Source organism: Cynocephalus volans, chromosome 7 (assembly GCF_027409185.1).
Source record: "Cynocephalus volans isolate mCynVol1 chromosome 7, mCynVol1.pri, whole genome shotgun sequence".
NCBI lineage: Eukaryota > Metazoa > Chordata > Mammalia > Dermoptera > Cynocephalidae > Cynocephalus > Cynocephalus volans.
Genome location: NC_084466.1, coordinates 750,451 through 769,615, shown reverse-complemented (window position 1 = coordinate 769,615; position 19,165 = coordinate 750,451). Strand labels below are relative to the sequence as shown.

At 52.3% G+C, this 19,165-nt stretch overlaps 1 protein-coding gene across 1 annotated transcript in view; it reads left to right on the top strand.

The window, feature by feature from the left end:
• TMEM255B (transmembrane protein 255B) overlaps nucleotides 1–19,165 on the top strand; it is a 42,972-nt gene that overhangs the window by 14,552 nt on the left and 9,255 nt on the right. The window contains exons 4-6 of the mRNA XM_063102125.1: nucleotides 8,725–8,814; nucleotides 16,819–16,899; nucleotides 18,094–18,179. Coding sequence (XP_062958195.1) covers nucleotides 8,725–8,814; nucleotides 16,819–16,899; nucleotides 18,094–18,179 — 257 coding nt within the window. The remainder of the gene's footprint in view (nucleotides 1–8,724; nucleotides 8,815–16,818; nucleotides 16,900–18,093; nucleotides 18,180–19,165) is intronic.

The following is a 19,165-nucleotide window of genomic DNA, read 5'->3' as shown; positions in this document are numbered from 1 at the left end:
GGCAAATCCCAGACGTGGTATCATTTCATTTGAAATATTTCACTCCATTCGCTTTAAGGGGTGGAATCTAATCATCAGAAATGGCTTCACCATTGTCTCTGCCAATATTATGTTAGTCTCCAGTGATATCCAAAGGATGCCCCGAATTGAGTCAGCCGTTGGCATTTTCCATCGATAAATGAGTTATCATTTGTTCCCCACCCAAACAGGCACACGAGTCCTCGATTTCACTAAAAGCTGTAACCCAGCAAAGTCCCACTTGGCCAGGGCGGAAAGTTAAGGTCATAAAATGGTTTGTTAGCTGCCAATTCCCCCATCCCCCCATATGTGCACACACGTGAGCACATGCACGCGATGCACACGTGAGCACACACACACACATGCACGCACACACATGCACACACACACATGCACACACACACAAACACTGGAGCCCTCCTGGAACACAGTATGAAATCCACTGACCTAAAAGAACCGATGGACCAATAGAAAATAATTTACAGATTGAAAGAGTTTCCTGCAAAGGACTAGGGTATCAGGCCCTTGGTCTAGACTTACCCCAGTTTTTTCTGTCCTTTCAGGGTTGGGAGGGTGGGGGTCTTGGCTGTTTCTCTCCCCACCTCCCCCCTGCTCAACTTCTTCTGCCGGGGGCCTTGACGTCGTGGGAATGTCATCCGCCTTGTTGGGGAAGTCCGGCCCATAACCTTCTTAGACAGAAGCTAAATCAGTCTTGGCCACTCCCAGCTCTGAGTTAAGAGGGGCTGACACACAGGGGATGCTCCAGGACTCACAGGTAGACATGACGTCACTTCTGAGATCCTGGGATCACAGCCTTGGGAGGGTCTGACGGTCGTCAGCAAGGAGGCCTGCCAGCGTCCACGGCGAGTCACCTAGAGCGTAAGCTGGGTGCTGGGGACCTCACAGCCTGACCCTTTCCCTGGGAAGGTCTCACTAGTGACCGGTGTTCTGGGGGTGCGGAGGGTGATGACCAGGCTGGGGAATAACGAGAGGAGGCTGAGCAGAGACGGGCGTTGGGCACAGGGAGGCCACGCTCCCACGGCTGCGCCCCGGCGTGGCCCGCTGTGGCTCTCACTTGCTGGTCCTGGGACCTGACATCCGCTGATGCACTGATGAGATCGCCCGCATCCCACGGGATCCAGACCTCTGCTCACGAGAGTGCTCACTCTGAAACGGATGCCTGGAGCTTTTATTTTTGCTGCTGCGTGAGCTGGGTCCACATGATGCCCATTTGGAAAATATAATCAGTTTTCTGCCTGGGTCCACACATCTGCATGTCTGGAAAGGGTGCTGGGCTTTCTGATGGGAAGTGACAGCAGACTGTTTGGGCTGCTACTCCACAGAGAATTCCATGCGAGGGGAGCCTCAGTGTCTGTGAGGAAGGGCAGGTGCAGAGGGTCCCCGCAGGAAAGTGGGATTACGGCTCTACCTCAGAGCAGTTTTAACCACCCACCCCTGCGATGACCAGCAACATCGCCCAAGGGTCCCGTCACTTCCTGTGCTTTCTGCATGTGTGGATTGTCATCATGCTCCCTGAATTCCTTAATGAACATTTTTCGAGCACTGCGTGTGCAAGGTGCTCAGGTGTGGGGCGTGGAGAAGTCGCGCGGAGACTCCGGCCTCCAGGAGCCACCGTTCCAGGGCTCCATGAACACTCCACACCTGGGAGGGGCCACGGGGAGGGCCGAGGAGAGGGGATGCTGAGGCAGAGAGGGGACGCTGAGGCAGAGAGGGGATGCTGAGGCAGAGAGGGCGGGGGAGTCTACTCCAAGGCCAGGACAGAAGGTGGATAAGGAACGAGGACGGGAGGACCCGCGGGACCCGGCCCTGGGCAGGCCGCGTGCCGGATGCTCGTCCTCAGACCACGGAGGGGAGGCTTCTGCCCCTGACGAGGGGCTCCTTGACCCTCCTTGACCTTGCTGCCCTCTCTTCCTCACATATCACCTCCTACATTCGACCTTGACCCCCACGATTGCTTCAGATGCCACCGAAAGTCTTGTTTCCCACCCATACCCACATCTCCATTTTCTCTCTGTGGTTGTAGGTGGCAGGTCCTCACTGAGATGCCATTTTTGTGTCCCATAAGCATAACATTTAGTTGGTTTGGTAACAACACATTCTCATGGTGGGTTTTCCTAAGGAACAGACACAGCTGTTTGAGTCTCTACCCATGTAAGGAAGGTTGTCTTATCCCACAAGGTGGGCTGTGTATGCATGAGGTCTGCTGTGTTCTGACGACAGGGTGGGGGACAGGGAAGCAAGGAGAGCCACTTCCAACTCCGGGTGCCACTGAGTGACACAGCCTTTGGTTTTACTCCACCCAGGGCCACCAGTCAGACCCCCACCTCCTGGAAGGGCCGCAGAGGTGAAGGGGTTTCAGGCTCCCTCCTCCTCCGTCAGGTGCCGAAGGGGTCAACGTGCAGTGACACTGCTCCTTGCCAAGTTGTGAGGCTCATCCCAGTTTCTCCCGAGTTCTGATTTCTTTTCCTCTCTCTCTGTCTCTCTCTGTCTGTCTCTTTTTGCATCTCTCTGTCTCCCTGTCTCTCCATCTCCATCTCTGTCTCTCTCTCCCACTGGTGCACACTGAGGGTCTCTTCACCTCTGGCTTCTATGTCGCAGTTGAGGACAGCAGAGGGCAGGGACTGGGGACTCTGAATTCTTTACTCCTAGCACATCTAGATTTGAACCCAAACCAGCCTGTAACCAGCTGTGTGACCCGGGCAAGTCCACAAATGGCTCCGTCAGAGTTGGTGGAGTAGCTGCTAGGTACCGAGTGCAGGCAGGCAAAGGCCGGTGCTGCAGGTCATCACCCCCACCCGACGGTGCCCTTCCCATCACGAGGCTCAGGGGAGCTGCAGGAACTCGTGGGTCCTCTGTCTTTGGAAGTAGCCCCCTTACCCTGGCGTTGACTCTGGACTCAGTGCCAGGAAGCAGAGACCGTGGTTATGGGAAACCTGTGTCTTCAGCACCTAGAACAGCTCCCAACTCGTGAGCCAGTCAAGTTTGCCAACCGTGTGGGCGTGTGGCTTGCATCAGTGGACTTACAGGAACGACCGTCATGGGACCCACCACACGATCACCTGCCCCGGGCTCCTTGTCCTGGAGGGGAGGACGGTGCCTTCTCCCCAGGTGGTGGGGGGTGAACGGCCACTTCGTGCCACTCCCTTGCCTGGTGCCCCCTGGCCGGCCTCAGGTGCAGCCTTTCTGGGCATGGTTGCTCCAGTCATTCCTTCTCTGTGAACTCTGCAATTTACCATTTGTAGTCATGACAGCGACCCTCAGGATTTCTGAAGCGATTGGTAACAGAAACCAACCCAGATGGTGGAGAGGGCAGGGTGCACAGGGCATATGACAGCAGTGACCACTGGGAGGTCAGAGCAGCTGGCAGGATGGCCAGGGCTGGCTGGAGCTGCTGGGAGGGGAGTGGCCGCTGCTGTGGTGCCAGGGGACAGACGGACGAGGTGGCACCTGTGCAGAAGGCAACATGGTCTTGTGAGATGAGTCTGGCATATTGCTGTTTGGCGGAACTTGGGTGTGTAAAACGCTGACTGAACTGGAATCGAGTGTGGTCTTGGGCGAGGGATGGAAAGGGGAACTTTAGCCTTAATATGTAATGTCCCACCTAGATGAGGACGTGAGGGTGATAGAGGCTAACTGGCCGCCGAGTCTGCTGCACGTAGTGACATCACTTATGACAGTGTAGCACGAATCAGGTGTGATGCTGTAGCATCTCCTCTCCTGGGGCTGCGTCCCCGATTTCACTCAGCTGCTCGGAGACACTGAGGCAGCTGTCGGTTTGGGTTTTTATTAATCTTTCTGATGCCCTGAGCAGGGCCTCCTGCTAATTGATACAGAAGCATCTGCAAATGCAGATTCCCGGCTGAAAGCGAGTGTGCCCTGCTGCTGAGCTCCACGCTAGAGTTCATGGCCTCCCGCTCAGCACACGTCTTCACTTTCTGACTTCCGTGTGTATTTTCGGTACCTGGCTGGAGGTTACTCAAACAGGAGGAAGACCGGCACGCTCAGGAGACGGGAGACAGGCGCCACCAATCCCCCGCCACCTGCTGGGCCACCGCTTCTGGCCAGGAGGCCCCGGTCTAATGGGCCCTCACTCTGCTGCTATGACGGCCACCTTTAGCAAGTAAATGGACGGTGATCGTAAGCACTGAATGGAATCAGGTTGGTCTGAGTGTAAAGGGCAGAAAGTTGCAAGGCTCAGCTGAACAAAGGACTTCACTGCTGATTCAGCTGCTCTCCACTGTTCCAAGATGAGCTTTCCCAGGTCAGGGAGCCTTTAGGTCCTTGGTTGGCCCCTGGGCTCTGAGACCCTCCCCCTGGGCATGGCCATGGGCTTTTGATTGATCCCTGGGCCTCCCTTTCCACATCTGCACAAGGGTCTAACTGGGTCACCGTCACTGGGCTGTTACTGTGTGTAGTGGATTGAATTATGTCCCCCCCAAACTCCCTGAAGCTTGAATTGTGTCCTCCAAATTTTATGTATTTGAAACTTAGCCCCCACTTGACTGTTAAGAGGGTGGGAAATCCTATTATGGTCATTGAAAGGTGGAGCCTTGAAGAGGTGATTGGACTGTAGGACTGTGCAGTAGTGAATGGATGAAACGTGGTGGCAGGGGCGTGGTTCTGAGGGCATTAACAGGGAAGCACAAAGAGTCTGTGCTCTCTCTGCTCCCACCATCTTGCAATGTGAGACCCCTGGGTCACTGTCCCACCACCAAGACCCTCACCAGATGTGCTCCCTGGACTCTGGACTTCCAAGCCTCCAAAACTGTAAGAAATAAATTTTGTTTTTCTTTATAAATCACTCAGTTCCAGGTATTTTGTTATAAGAAACAGAAACAGACCAACACTCTGGGGCGGGGGAGACCCGTAAACGCACTCGGAGTGGTGGCATGATGTGGTTCCCACAGGTCACCATCTCTTATTGGAAACTCCTGGGGCAAATGCCACTCAGAGTCTTCTGGATTTTAGAAAGGGGACATGGGCATGTGTCATGCTTCTGGTGGAGTCTGAGGTGACACCCACATGCATATTTCTGGAGGAGCGCATGCATATCACCCCAGGTGGGATAAATGCCGATTGTGAACAGGCGCCTGTTAGTTCCGGTCAAGTGTTGCTGTCAAGTGAGTTTCAGCACCAAACCGTGAGAGAGTCCCAGACTCTGGAAGTGCACGGTGCAGACACAGTGATTAGGTCACAGCCACTGTCAGGATTGGATGGGACACTCCAAGTAAAAGGATGTGGTAAACTTTGAGGTGGTTTTGTTCATCTGTATGTGTCTTCTCATTCGGCCTCTGGCTGGGGGTGACGCCCGAGACAAGTGGTGGGCGCCCTGAAGGACCAGCGTGTGAGCTGCCGGAGCCGGCCAGGCTTGCCCAGCTGGCTGGTGGAGGGCCATGCCTTTAGGACAGACGTGACCTTGTCAGGAATGGCAAGGATGCGGCAACGCCCTCTCCCGGCTGATGCTGAATTGTGACGACGGAGCTGCAGCCTCGGAGGCAAGGCCGGCGCCTGCAGGAGGGACGAGCCACGCAGGAGCGCAGGAGGCCTCCATGCAGGAGCGCAGGAGGCCCAGGGCTGCAGCGCAGCGGCCACCACGTCACAGGCAGACCTTTTATTTTCCTCTGGAAAAGTGGAGATGCCAATCGAAACCTGCCTTTCCTACTGGGAAATCTGAACAGTCGCTTTCCAAGTCTCTCTGTGTGTCACGTGTCTCTTCCTAGCGGCAGTCAGAACGCAGGAATCTTGCTGAGCGTGACCTCTGCCAGTTGTCCTCATGTCATGCTGCATGGCCATCACCTTACTCGTGTGTGGTCGTTTCACAGGGAAGGAAACCACACAGGTTTTCCTTTCCTTGTCAACACGAAGGAGGTGCTTTGCCTCTGGCCACATTTCCTTAGTGCTGGCGACTTCCAGCGTTGGCTCATGAGCACATGGGGCCTCTGCCCGTCCTCCTGGTGGCCCCACGCTCCTCCTTGGGTGCTACCTGAGGAAATTCTATTTATTCTTCCAGAGCCAGCTCAAGGCCTTCCTTCTGTCCCAGGTAAAATGAGTCCTACCGTCAAGCACATCCAGAGCTCTGGGTTTGAGCTTCCATCACAGGGGCCATCAGCCCGGGGTCAGTGCCTTAAGCCCGTCTCTTGTGTCTGTTTCTCCAGCACACAGGACGCAGCTCAGTCACTATGTCACCATTTAGCCAATTGAACCAGGGCATCTATGCAGGATAGTAGATTTTAACACTGCCATGGCACTATGGAAAGTCCAAATGGACTTGTTCAGATTGAGGCTTACACAGTCCCCTTCTGAGAATGCCTCCAATTCTTCTTTGGTCAATGAATCATAAAATGTCAGACATGTGAGGCCGTGGGAAGGGCACCACACGTGCCTGTATCTGCCACATCTGCTTCCTGTGCGGACTGCAGAGCTTTCCCTAAATTGGTAAGAGCCCAACAGCTCCTTTTCTGGATGGGGAAGCTAAGGAACGAAAAGGTAAGTGGAGACCAGTGGTCAGTGGTTCAGAGATTCCCCAGAAAGGACTCAGGAAACCGCGGTGATTTACTCTGGTTTGTGTGTATTTTAGAAGTGCATGTATTTGATGTCTGAGGTCTTAGAACTACTTGTCTGATCTGCTGTGGCTGAAAGTTGCCTCAGAAGAAGTAAATGGACCACTGGGTTAAAGAATAGTCCTCCTGCAACTCAGGAAGGGTAGTGTCTGCTTGGGGCAGGTCCCCAGAGCATCACCTCCAGGACGTTTACCTCCACTGATGCGATCTGCCCGCTGTGCACCTACTCACATTAGACCGCCGCGACTTCTGCATGGCCGTCCCTCTCCAGAGGCCTCCGAAGGCCGCGGGGAAATGGAAAGGACATGAGTTAACGTGGAAATCAGTACACACACGCGCACACACACTCACGCACGCACACACACACGCACACACGGGCACACACACACATGCACGCACACACACACACACACACGCACGCACACACAGTCAGAGGACACAATGCGAGAGAAAACCCTGCTCACAATTGCAACAAAAAGATTGAAAACAGGAATAAACTTAAGAAACGTGCAAAGCCTGCATGAGGAAAACTTAGAGCCCCACGAGAGACGTCACGCCGATGCGAGTGGAGCCGGTGCGTGTCCTCGGCATGGCGCAGCACCACGCCCATCAGCCCCCCAGGAAACGTGTGCACTTAACACGTCCCCACAAGTAATAACTGTAATGAAGCTAGACAAGCAGATGGGAAAATTCATGTGCAAAAAAACCACCCAAGAATAGCCAGGAAAACACTTAAAAGACAAAATCAAGAGGGACTCAGCCCTACAACATATCGGAATGTCCCAAAGAACCTCTAAAGGCAGAACGCCGTGGCAGGGCAGCAAGCACAGACAGAGCACAGGCCCGACACGGTGTCCAGAGATAGCCTTGAGCACCACGGGGGGCTGGCACAGGAGGGAGGTGGCATCTCCCGTCAGGGGGCAAGGACAGGCTTTTCTGTCAGTGCTGCTGGGACAGCAGGGTGGCCGTTTGAAAGAGGATGGAATCAGATCTGCACTGACCAGACACAGACAGCAGGATCAGAGGTCCCAGTGTAAGAAACCAAACCAAATAGGTACTACAAGAAACACGGGCAAATTCCTCTTTAACCTCACTGTGGGGAGAACTTCCTAACTCTGACAAAATCCAGAGGCAAGAAAAGAAAAGATAAATATATTTTACTACATGAAAATGACAATAAATACAGGAAGTCTTTGAACAATTTTTCCTATTTGTATTGGTCAATCTGAAATTATTTCACAAGAAAACTAAACAATTTTAAAGCTTCTCAACCTAATAAAATCAGAGAAATGAAAATTGAGATAACGAGACCCATTTTTTTTTTTTTTTTTTTCCCATCAGACAGTCAAAATTTTAAAAGATTAATAATGTCAAGCGTCATACAGGATTTAAGGAAATGGGCATTCTTCTGCTGGTGGGGGTAGAAACTGGCGGAGCGTTTTTATACGACGGTGTAGCACTCTCTCTCCCCAAAATGTAAAGGACAAAGAACCTAAATTTGTCCTATATAAAACATTGAGTTCATGTGTGCTCAAGAAATCTATTCTACGGACATACTCATTTGTAAACCCAAGTATGTTCATAGCGAACATATTTAGGGTCTTTGCAGCAGAGTCAGTGATGGCAAGGGAGGGTAAACCACTTGAACAGCCACCCGTAGGCGCTGGTTAGTCACAATCTACTGTTCCTGGCTCCAAGCTCCACAGTCATTAAGAAAAGCAGGTCAGATACAGTGTGTACAGTTGATCCGATCACTTTAAAAACAAGACCATGGTAAGCACGTGCCTGTGTGCCTGTGGGTGAATGGTCACCACGTCACAGTGTACCCACAGACGGCGGCTGGGGCCTCCTCAGGCGTGTGCGGAGGGCCGGGGGGACTGAAATGCTCTTCCACGCAGAAGTCGTCCCTGAGCGTCCTGTGGAGAAAATGCACAGGACGCTCCCCACACGGGGGAGGTCACGCCTTGTTGGGTCTGTCCTGGGCTGTAGGTCACTGAGGGCAAAAGACAGAGGTGAAGAAGTGGCATTCTGCCAAAGGGAATTCTGAAATCTAGCTGGTGTGTATTTGAAAAATGGCTTTGTTGAAGTTGAAAACCCACGCCCCTCTGCTGTGCTGCACTTCCAGCTGGTGGCAGCAATCGTGTTCATCAGCTTCGGTGTGGTGGCGGCGTTCTGCTGTGCTGTGGTTGATGGTGTGTTTGCAGCGCGACACATCGTAAGTAGCACCTTCTAATTTTCTTCACAGTAGCTTTCCTGGGTTGGAAAATTCTACATTAAAAAGTAAACTTTCATTTTGCAGAACTCAGTTCAGACATCTTCATGGTTGGTCCCTCTACTTGTGTTTGCCAACCGTGGTCAAGCTCCCTGTCACTGTGTCTCATTTCCTGCAGGTGTGACACCCTCCCCACCGCACACACCACACACATGACACACACACCACATGCAATGCACACAGTATGCACACACCACACCCAATGCACACCACATACACACACACCACACACAATGCACACAGCACGCACACACCACACCCAATGCACACAGCATGCACACACCACACCCAACGCACACCACATACACACACACCACACATGCACACCACATGCACACCACATGCACATGACACATACACACCACACACACACATACTTTTCATTTCTAAATTAATGAATTTTCTTCCTTAAAATTGCTCTCTGAGGAAACACCCTTTCCCCATCTCCTTCTGCAGAGGGGTCCCCAGCAGGAGTTTGCCCAGACGCCCCTTCCTTGCACGTCGAGGCGGTGCTTACCACCTGGGAGGTGGATGGGTCTGGTGGGGATGACCACAGGACTGGACCAGGACATGTCCTGTCTTAATGCACCACATTTCTTGTTGTAAAGTTGGTTTCCTTAAACATACTCAGGAAACTGGTCATATATTTTAGTAAGAACACACCACGAACCGCTCTCACCAAGCACTGGATGCTGGTGCTTCTACAGGGAGAGGCCAGCCTGTGATGCAGTTTCTGACACTGAAGTGAGCTTATCTTCATGCCAGTCTTGTGGGCCATGGGACAAGCATATCGGGGGGTAATTTCAAAAGTTTTAAACCAATGTAGCAACAGTAAGAAAATTTGGAAAGAAATAGTAGCTCTGACACCAAACCCTAAGATAACATTTCCAGGACAGGTAGAATCCTGGGCATCAGATTCTCATATCAAACATGCCCCTCTATGGTCTTATGCTGACCTAAACCTTTCTGGAATGAGGTGAGGCGTAATTTTATTAGCTAGTCTTTTAAATGACTATTCAATGGATTTTAAATATAACCATTCCCCTATTGCTAGACACCTTTCTCTATCACAGACGGAACCGCAATTGATGTGGGAGGAGAGGGTCTGGAGAGGCCCGGTAGCTGGCCTCAACCCACCCCGTCCTCTCACCAGGCTCTTGACTCCACTGCAGGAGAGAACCCAAGAGCAGAGTCATGGTAGAAAGTGAGAGCAGTTTAACGTAATGAGTGAGAGATGCAGCCTTCACAGAGAAAGAGCAGCCTAGCTCTAGAGTCTGAGTAGGGCCTGCACCAAGTTTAATACAAAAGTAAGAAATGCACACTTCAAGTTCAGTACCAAGTGCAGGCCGGCTCAAGAGAGTGAGCAGCTGCTCGCTGAAGGTGAGTTCGACACAAAAGAAAGCCCCACACACTCCACAGGCAGAGTGCAAGCTGGCTGCAGGGGAGTGAGTAGCAGCCCTACTTTCTGCCAGGGTTCGACTTTTATAGTCTCACTGTCTAATGCATATTCATGCTATCTAATGAATATTCAAATAAGAGGGTGGCTCCTTGTTATGAAACATAGTCTTGCACATGCTCAGCTGGTCTCCTTTTAGGGCGTGTTCATTGGTCAAATCCTATCACATGCACTGAAGATATTCAAGAATATCCAGTGCTCTCCAGCGCCCCTAGTGGAAGGTCATTCAAAGGATAAACTCCCTCTACTGAGCATGCTCGGCTACCATGGTTATATATCTCCTCCCTACTGAGCATGCCCAGCCACTGGATTTGCATAAGCAGCCCCCTGAGGTCTCAATCTCCCTGTGTTGGTGTCAAAAACAGATCTAAAAGCAGCAGCAACTCTTCTCTAGGAGGGGCCTCCAGGAGGGGCCTGAGACCTCAGGGAGTGTCCTGAAACCCAGAGTTGCGTCCTGGAACCTGAGCCCAGGGAAGCTAAGCACCTCCTGTCTCAGAATTACTATCTCCTTCTGTCAAATTACTTCCTTAGGATAAACTCCTAGGACTGAGAATCCAGCATCAAAACTAAAAATTGTGTTGCTGTTGTCAACTAGGTAACGTGCAGAGAGAGGCTCTCAAGAAGAACATGACGTTTATTTGGGAATAGGGTATCACAGTGGGAATCCACGTGCCACAGTAAACCACACGTGTATGCAGGGCGGTAAAGGAAGACAAAGGGATTCACAGTGATAATAAGGAGGATCACATTCTCCTTCTGGGATAACTATCCTGGGCTACAAGGACGAGTAACAGGGCAAGCCAGGCCGAGGCTGGGCAGATGTCCTGCAGAAGTGTTCTTGTGCAAGGCTGTGGCTTTGCCAAGTCCTCTGATAGCTCCTGTTATCGGGCATACATCTGTGAGAACCCCCTCACGGCCTTCCCGGCTCTTTTGTCAGGGTTTTTAACACAAGCTACTCTGTTTTGATTCCGATGACGTTCACTCTTGGGAAACGTTGATTTTCACTTGTCTTGTGCCAGTGACCCCTTTGCCAAGTGCTGTGTATGGTGAGCAACAGCCCCTGCCTTCTCCATGCAGCACTTACCAAGCCCACACTGTCTCCCTGGAAAAGTGTGGGGACAGTCTCACACCTGCGGCTGCTAAGGGCTCCACAACCAGGAAGTTCTGTTGACGTGGATGAAAAGGCACAGACCCTGCAGCCAGAGAGACTCGGTTTAGTGTCTGAGCTCAGGCCAGCGGCCTGACCTCTGACCCCAGTTTCCTAATTTGTAATGGAATGGCTCTTTCTTCTAGGGTGTGGCTGAGAATTAAATGAAATAATGTATGCTTTTTGGAGCCTCCCAAATCAACAAATGCTGCCCCTTCCTGGGCAGACCACATTACAGTCTTTCTAACTGAAAGGAGATATGGACATTTTGGAAACCCACAGACATATTCCTGTCAGTGGGTTTCCCACAATCAGTCTTTTCTCCCCTGTTAAATACAGAGCCCAACACTAGCTAGGTTTTGCTGAGATGCCCTTATCCTGTGTTAGAAGGTGGGCATCTTCAACCAGGCCCTGAAGGGTTCCTGTTGGCTGTGACTGAGTGGGTTCCCCACAACCCACACACAGAGCTGGGCAGAGGGGCAGGATCTGCAAGGTTGTGGACCCCAGTGAAATCCCACTGCAATGTTCTTTGGATTTTTCTGAGATGAAGCAGAATGGCTTTCTCTTGATCTGGGTGAGAAATGAGACAGTAGCCACCCAGGATTCCCGCACTAGCGAGGTAAGGAGCAGATTCCCTGCGGCAGAGTGCACCTGTCTCAGGAGGAATGGGTGAGGGGCCTGTGTGTTTACCAACACTGGGCCTGACCCTGTATCTCTTCTGTCCCATAAGGGGGAAATCCTACCGGGCATTGTCTCTGAGGCCTCCCGAGCACAGGTCACGCATAATTCCATACACCACCTAAAACTTGGTAAGAGCTTGCAAGACGTGTTCCAGTCCACACGCACTTCACTGAACTGCGTGTTCTTCCAATTTTATTTTTAAGTTTCATAGGCTTTAAAAAAACACTGGTACCCAGTGTTAACATTAGGCTGATCTGGGCAAAGGGTATGCTTGATGGAACTCTCATTCTTGCAGATTTTCTGTAGGTTTGAAATTATTGCCAAATGAAAGGTTTAAGAAGTGCAAGTATGATTCCTTGTCAGGAACAACAAAGGACAAAAGAATTGCCAGATGCACAGTTCCTCTTGCCAAGTCTGAGGATCTGCAATGAAAGCCACAGTTGTTCTGGTGTGTCCCCAGCCACCTTGACAGGTCAGCTGCTGCCAAGAACCTCAAGTGGGACGAACAGCCCATGGATAAATTTCTCCTCACAACACCTGATCGTGCTGGGCTCGCATCTGAAGCTGCTTCTTGTGCCAGCTGCTTCCTTCCCTTACTCCTCAGAAGACCAGTTCACAGCTTTCTTCTGGTTGTCTGTGGCCAGAGATCCTGGGACACTGGTCCTTCTGGAGTGCAGGGTCCACACCTGGAGGAGGTGGGGGGGGGGGAAATAGAGGGAGTTGAAAACCTGACGTCTGGGGGAGTTGTTGTCCAACAGTGACAAAACCAGTTAGCCAAAGGCCCCTTTCTTCAAGCTTGTGACCGACTTTAGGCACCCGCATCTGTCCCAGATTAGAGTCCATTTCTGTTTCCTACATCTGAGGAAGCTGAGGATCAGGCTAAATCACTTGCCCAAAGCTACCAGGTGGCAAAGCCATCCTGAGCTCAAATAAACCAGCAAGGTCTCTTCAAAGAAGTCAGGAAACACAGCAGACCCAAAGTTTGACCTGCCAGCTGCGACACAGAGCTGGTTCCTTTGCTCATGCTCAGCTCAGCAAATCAGCCTTCTTCCCAAATGCTGATAGGAAGGATCTGAAATGTACATGGTGAGAAATAGGGGTCTACTTCTTCCTTCTGTATGTGGATATCCAGTTTTCCAGCACCATTTACTGAAGAGACTATCCTTTCCCCAATGTATGTTCTTGGGTCCTCTGTAGGAAATCAGTTGCCTGTAAATACATAGATTTATTTCTGGGCTCTCTATTATGTTCCATTGGTCTATTTGTCTGTTTTTATGCTAATACCATGCTGATTTTGTTCCTATAGCTTTGTAGTATATTTTGAAGTCAGGGAATGTGATGCCGCCACTTTGTTACCTTTCCTCAGGATTGCTTTGGCTGTTTCAGGTCTTTTGTGGTCCTATACAAATTTTAGAATTGTTTTTTCTATTTCTGTGAAGAATATCTTTGGTATTTTGATAAGGATTGCACTGAATCTATAGATCGTTTTTCGTGGCATAGTTATTTTACAATATTAATTCTTCAAGTCCATGAACATGGGATGTCTTTACAGTTTTTGCATCCTCTTCAGTTTCTTTCATCATTGTTTTGTAGTTTTCTTCTTAGAGATCTTTTACCTCTGTGGCTAAATTTATTCCTAGGTATTTTATTTTTTGTAGCTATTTTAAGTGGGATTCCTTTTTTGATTTCTTCTTTATCTTGCTCGTTATTGGTGTATAAGAATGCTACCAATTTTTGTATGTTGATTTTGTGTCCTGCAACTTTACTGAATTTGTTTCTCTGTCCTAAGAGATTTTTGGTGGAGCTTTTAGTGTTTTCTATATACAAGCATACTCTAAAAGGTTCATGGAGGTGGGCCAGTTAGCTCAGTTTGTAAGAGTGCAGTGTTATAACATTAAGGTTAAGGGTTTGTATTCCCATACTGGCCAGCCACACACACTAAAATTAATTAAAAGATCATGGAAAGATTTGTGTTACCTTTTAAGTCTATTTTCCCACAACTTTGTGAAGTACCCTTGTATATGATCATGTTGTCTGCAAACAAGGACAATTTGGATTCCTCTTTCCTGACTTGGATGCCCTTTATTTCTTTCTCTTCGCTAGGACTTCAGAACTGCGTTGAATGAGAGTGGAGACCGTGGGCATCCTTGTCTTGTTCCAGTTCCTAAAGGAAGAGCTTTAAGCTTTTCCCCATTCAGGATGATATTAGCTGTGGGTTTGTCATGTATGCACTTTATTGTGTTGAGATACTTTTCTTCTGGAGAAGCCCTCACCGTCCTGTCTCTGACTCTGCTCACGTCCTGCTGGGGCCAGGTAGGGCGAGGGAAGCAAAGGGCCTCCCACTACACACGCTCTGGCTCTGGTAGTTGCCGATCCCCCCAGGGGCCCACTCACAACCAGCATGCAAAGCCTTGGAGCTCAGGACTTGATGTGAGCTCACACGCTGGGCAGCGACTCTCAAGACGTCCAGGTGCCCTTCCCCTGTGCAGCCACTTGAGCTGATGGTGGGAGCCCCTGTGGGAAGCAGCGGTGTCGTGGAGGATGACCAGGCAGAGACTGAGACCCCACTCTGCTCTCTTCTGAGCTCCTGTGTTGGGCAGAGCCCCGCATCCACCCACCCTCTCCCCACTCTGCAGCCAGGCCCAGGGCCTCCAGTCTCACTGTTGTGGCCATCACCACACCTGTCCCCATGGACCCCCCACCCAGCCATGCACTGCCCTGGTCTGCAGAGGAGCTGCCGAGCCTCTGGCACCTTCCTGGGAGTGTACAGATGGGGCAGAAAATCTGGGGGCAAGGAGTTTGCTTTTGCCATGCTGGTCACTAAGGCCTACGTTGATTTAAAAATCAATGTCAAAAATGCCCGTGTGGCAACCGCACCTGGCCTTCTGGCCCTTCCTCTCTCTCTGCATCCCCCACCTCCCTTTGTTCGGAGTCTGCCTGCCCTGGGAGATAAGCAGCACAAGGACAGGGACGTGGCCGTCTCCCCCCCCCTGCCGCGTCCACCGGGAACCAGCCCGGCACGTGGCGGCTCTCGCTAGCTGCTGCCACCTGAATGAACAAGGGGCTGTCCTCATCGATCGCTAGGTCACCAGCAGTTTTTATACCCTCTTATATTGGAAGCGGGAGTGCTCTGAGGAATATGACTGACATAGCCATAAACTAATACAGGCTCTGCACTGGGCTCCTAACTCACAGACATACAGCAACTGTGGGCACTTTGTAACTGGCAGTTCATTGGTCAGTCTCCTTCACTCGTGCATAAATCCCCTGAGAACAAGGACTGTGTCTTATCTTGATATCCTCATAATTTGGTGCGGTCTGTGCTCTGTGAATGTTGGAGACAGATGGGTGGATGGATAGTTGGATGTGACCGTTAAGGGGTGTGTGGCCAAGGCTGGGTGAGTGGATGATGGACGGATAGGGAGGGAGGGAAGGTTGGATTGTTAAATGGGTGGGTGGGTGGATGCATGCACAGGGAGGGAGGGAGGGATGGGTTGTTAAATGGGTGGGTGGGTGGATGCATGCACAGGGAGGGAGGGATGGGTTGTTAAATGGGTGGGTGGGTGGATGCATGCACAGGGAGGGAGGGAGGGATGTGTTGTTAAATGGGTGGGTGGGTGGATGCATGCACAGGGAGGGATGATGGATGGGTTGTTAAATGGGTGGGTGGGTGGATGCATGCACAGGGAGGGAGGGATGGGTTGTTAAATGGGTGGGTGGGTAGATGCATGCACAGGGAGGGATGATGGATGTGTTGTTAAATGGGTGGGTGGGTGGATGCATGCACAGGGAGGGAGGGAGGGATGTGTTGTTAAATGGGTGGGTGGGTGGATGCATGCACAGGGAGGGAGGGAGGGATGGGTTGTTAAATGGGTGGGTGGGTGGATGCATGCACAGGGAGGCAGGGATGGGTTGTTAAATGGGTGGGTGGGTGGATGCATGCACAGGGAGGGATGATGGGTGGGTTGTTAAATGGGTGGGTGGGTGGATGCATGCACAGGGAGGCAGGGATGGGTTGTTAAATGGGTGGGTGGGTGGATGCATGCACAGGGAGGGATGATGGGTGGGTTGTTAAATGGGTGGGTGGGTGGATGCATGCACAGGGAGGGAGGGAGGGATGGGTTGTTAAGTGGGTGGGTGGGTGGATGCATGCACAGGGAGGGATGATGGATGGGTAGGGAGGGATGGAGGTGTGCATAGATGATTGAATGATTAGATGAATCATTGGGAGGGTGGGTGGGCGGATGATTGGCTGGTGAGGTGGATGAGGGAATTAGTCTGAAATCTCTCTTGCTGCCTTCTAAATAGAAAAAGAGAAAATGTTTTGCTTTTAGGAAAAGAGGAAGGTTTTAGGAGAAGAGTTGTAGAAATGCCCCCAAAAGTGTCAGGCGACTGTCTCCCTTCTGCTCCCCCGTGTTGACTGATGGAGAAAACGATGTGTCAGCCCATCCTGAGGGGACCTACCCCGTGGTTTTCTGCTTCCTGCTGTTGGACAGGGGAGCGCAGATGCTCTGGAAGGAACCGTGGCTCTGCTTTGTGCTCTGTCTGCAGGCGCAGGTCGGCATTGGCCTCTCCTCTGGCTCCAAGCCTGTGGCAGGCAGGTATGAAGTCACCTGTGTGGAGGTGACCGTTCCATTCCATCTGTGTTTATTTACTCCTCTAGGAACCAAAGCCCCTCACCACGGGAAGATGCCAGTTCTACTCCAGGGGGGCTGGATACCTGTACGACGTCTACCAGGCGGAGGTGAGCGAGAGCGCTGTGTGGCGCGTTTGGTCCCCACGCTGCTCATCCTGCGGACCCTGCCAGGCTTCCTGTGTCCCTGGAGTTGGAATATTTTGATGCTCAAAGTTCTTCCCGTCGTGGCTTCGCCCTGTGGGGTGGTGAGACATTTGTCACTCGCGGCTTGTTTTTGAGCTAGCCTGGACATTCCAATGTCCTGTGTTCCCTTTGGAATCACAGCTGTGGACTTGCTTCTTTGACACACATCAGTCTTGAATTCATTTGCCCAGTTCTGTGTGGCTTTTCCAGTTATCATTTTTTACTGGTTTAACTATTGCAATAAAAAGCTCGGATGATACATTTACACCGTCCAAGAAACTCACTGGCTGTCCCTAGGCCAGGGACAACTGCAGCATGATTCAGTTTCTCTTCCTAGCCGAGAGAAGTGCCAGGAAAAACAGCACCCGGGGCATGTCCGAGGCCACCCAGCCGGGCGCACAGCTCCGTGATGACTGTGGCTGCCTCACGCCAGCTCTGGGTGCATTTGTCAGTTTAGCTAAACACGGCCTGTCAGACTGAGTACAGATGTCAGAGGAGGAGGCCGGAAAGCAAACATCCCAGCTGGCTCATTCTGGGATTCTCCAGGAACCCACACGTTCCTGGGTAGTTGTCAGTCGTTCTGGGTTCAGGGAAGAGGTGCCGTGTGGGGGCAGGCAGGAGGGTGCTGGGACAGGCCTCTGCTGCCGGCTGCTCAGCGGGGTGCCAGGTGTCCTCTCCAGAGGCTGGTCCCAGCACTCGTGGCCTGGCTGGAGGGAGCCCCAGGGACGTATCCTGTCCCGACAGTGTCCCAGGCCCTCTAGCCTCTGTGCAGCCCCCGCCCGAGGGTCACTCTGTCCTTCCTACCAGCACCCTGATGCTTTCAGTCCAGGCCAAGGTCGGTTTCCTTCTGCTCCTGGGATCACAGAGAAGTGAGGCCCCAACTGCCTCCTCCTGTTAATCAGGCCTCTGAGACCAGGCGCATCCCCGGGACTCCCCCGTGCGCCCGAGCCTGGACTCATTCCTGCTCGGGGAGGGTCCTGCTGCCCCAGCAACACTGTCTGTGGAATCGTGGAGAACAGGAAGGGGCTCAGGAGGTGGAGCCACCAGCCGGGGCTGGAGCCGCTGCCCATGAGGACGAGGCCCCTGGGACACAGCCCGACAAGGTCTCTCTGCCCGCAGGTCACCTGTCACTCCTTGAACGGCAAGTGCCAGCTGAAGGTGAGGAGCAACACCTGCTACTGCTGCGACCTGTACACTTGTGAGAGGTGAGGGGTGCCCACGGCGAGGCGCACACACAGCACCACATGTGCACGCCCTGTGTGCTGCTGGAACCTGTAGGGCCCGGCCTGTCAGGACCTCACGTCACTCGGCGTGCCGCCAGAAACTCCAGCAAGCCTCTGGAGGGCTCTCGGCACTTTAGGCCTGGGCTGGGTGGCGCCATCAGCCCGCAGCCCCGGGGCAGGCCCTCCCCAGACAGCGGCTGGGCAGCGGAGGATTTTCAGTTGGGACGGTGTCTCTGCTACCTTAGAAAGCCACTTTTCCATAGCAGAAGGCGCCTCTCCACCCACTTTCTCGACTAGCAAGGGTGCTGAGGTGCTGCCCTGGGTTGCCAGCGACTCCAGGTAGAGTAGGGCCTGGGGTAAGGGTCCTGCCCTTGGAGCCCACTGGTCCGGCCTCCGGGTGGCTCCTGACTTTGGGAATGTGACCTTGAATGCCATCTGTTCAGATAGGACAGGGTCCCCAAGGTGCCCTGCAAAAAGCAGGTCCATTTACCAGATGTTTTCCTCCTGGAGATTCAGACACACGTGGCCAGTGACTTGCTTTTCTTGAACTAACACCTCAGATCAGGGCCCGGAGTTGGTGTTCCTGGGGCACATGTTGAGAACCATTTGTTTGGGCAACACTGGCTAAAATCCACATTTCCGGGAGCAGCAGTGGTGGATCCAAGTCCCTGGAAGTTCAGGAAGTGGGCTTTTCTGTGACTACCCTGTGGCAGGGGTCCCTGGAGACAGGGTGTCCACCCCCCAGGGCTGCCCACTCTGACCTCAGCTGGCATCGTCCAGGTGTCCCCCAGCCTTGTGACCAGGCGACAGGCATCAGCACAAGGCTGCTGGCCCCGGCCCTGCACAGCCCCTGCCCCAGGCTCGGGGGCCGAAGTGACACCCTTGAAGGCTCCCTGTCAGGGCAGTTGGGTGGAGAGCTCAGACGTCGGCTTTTACACTCTGCCTGCCCAGAGCACTCAGCCTGGAGT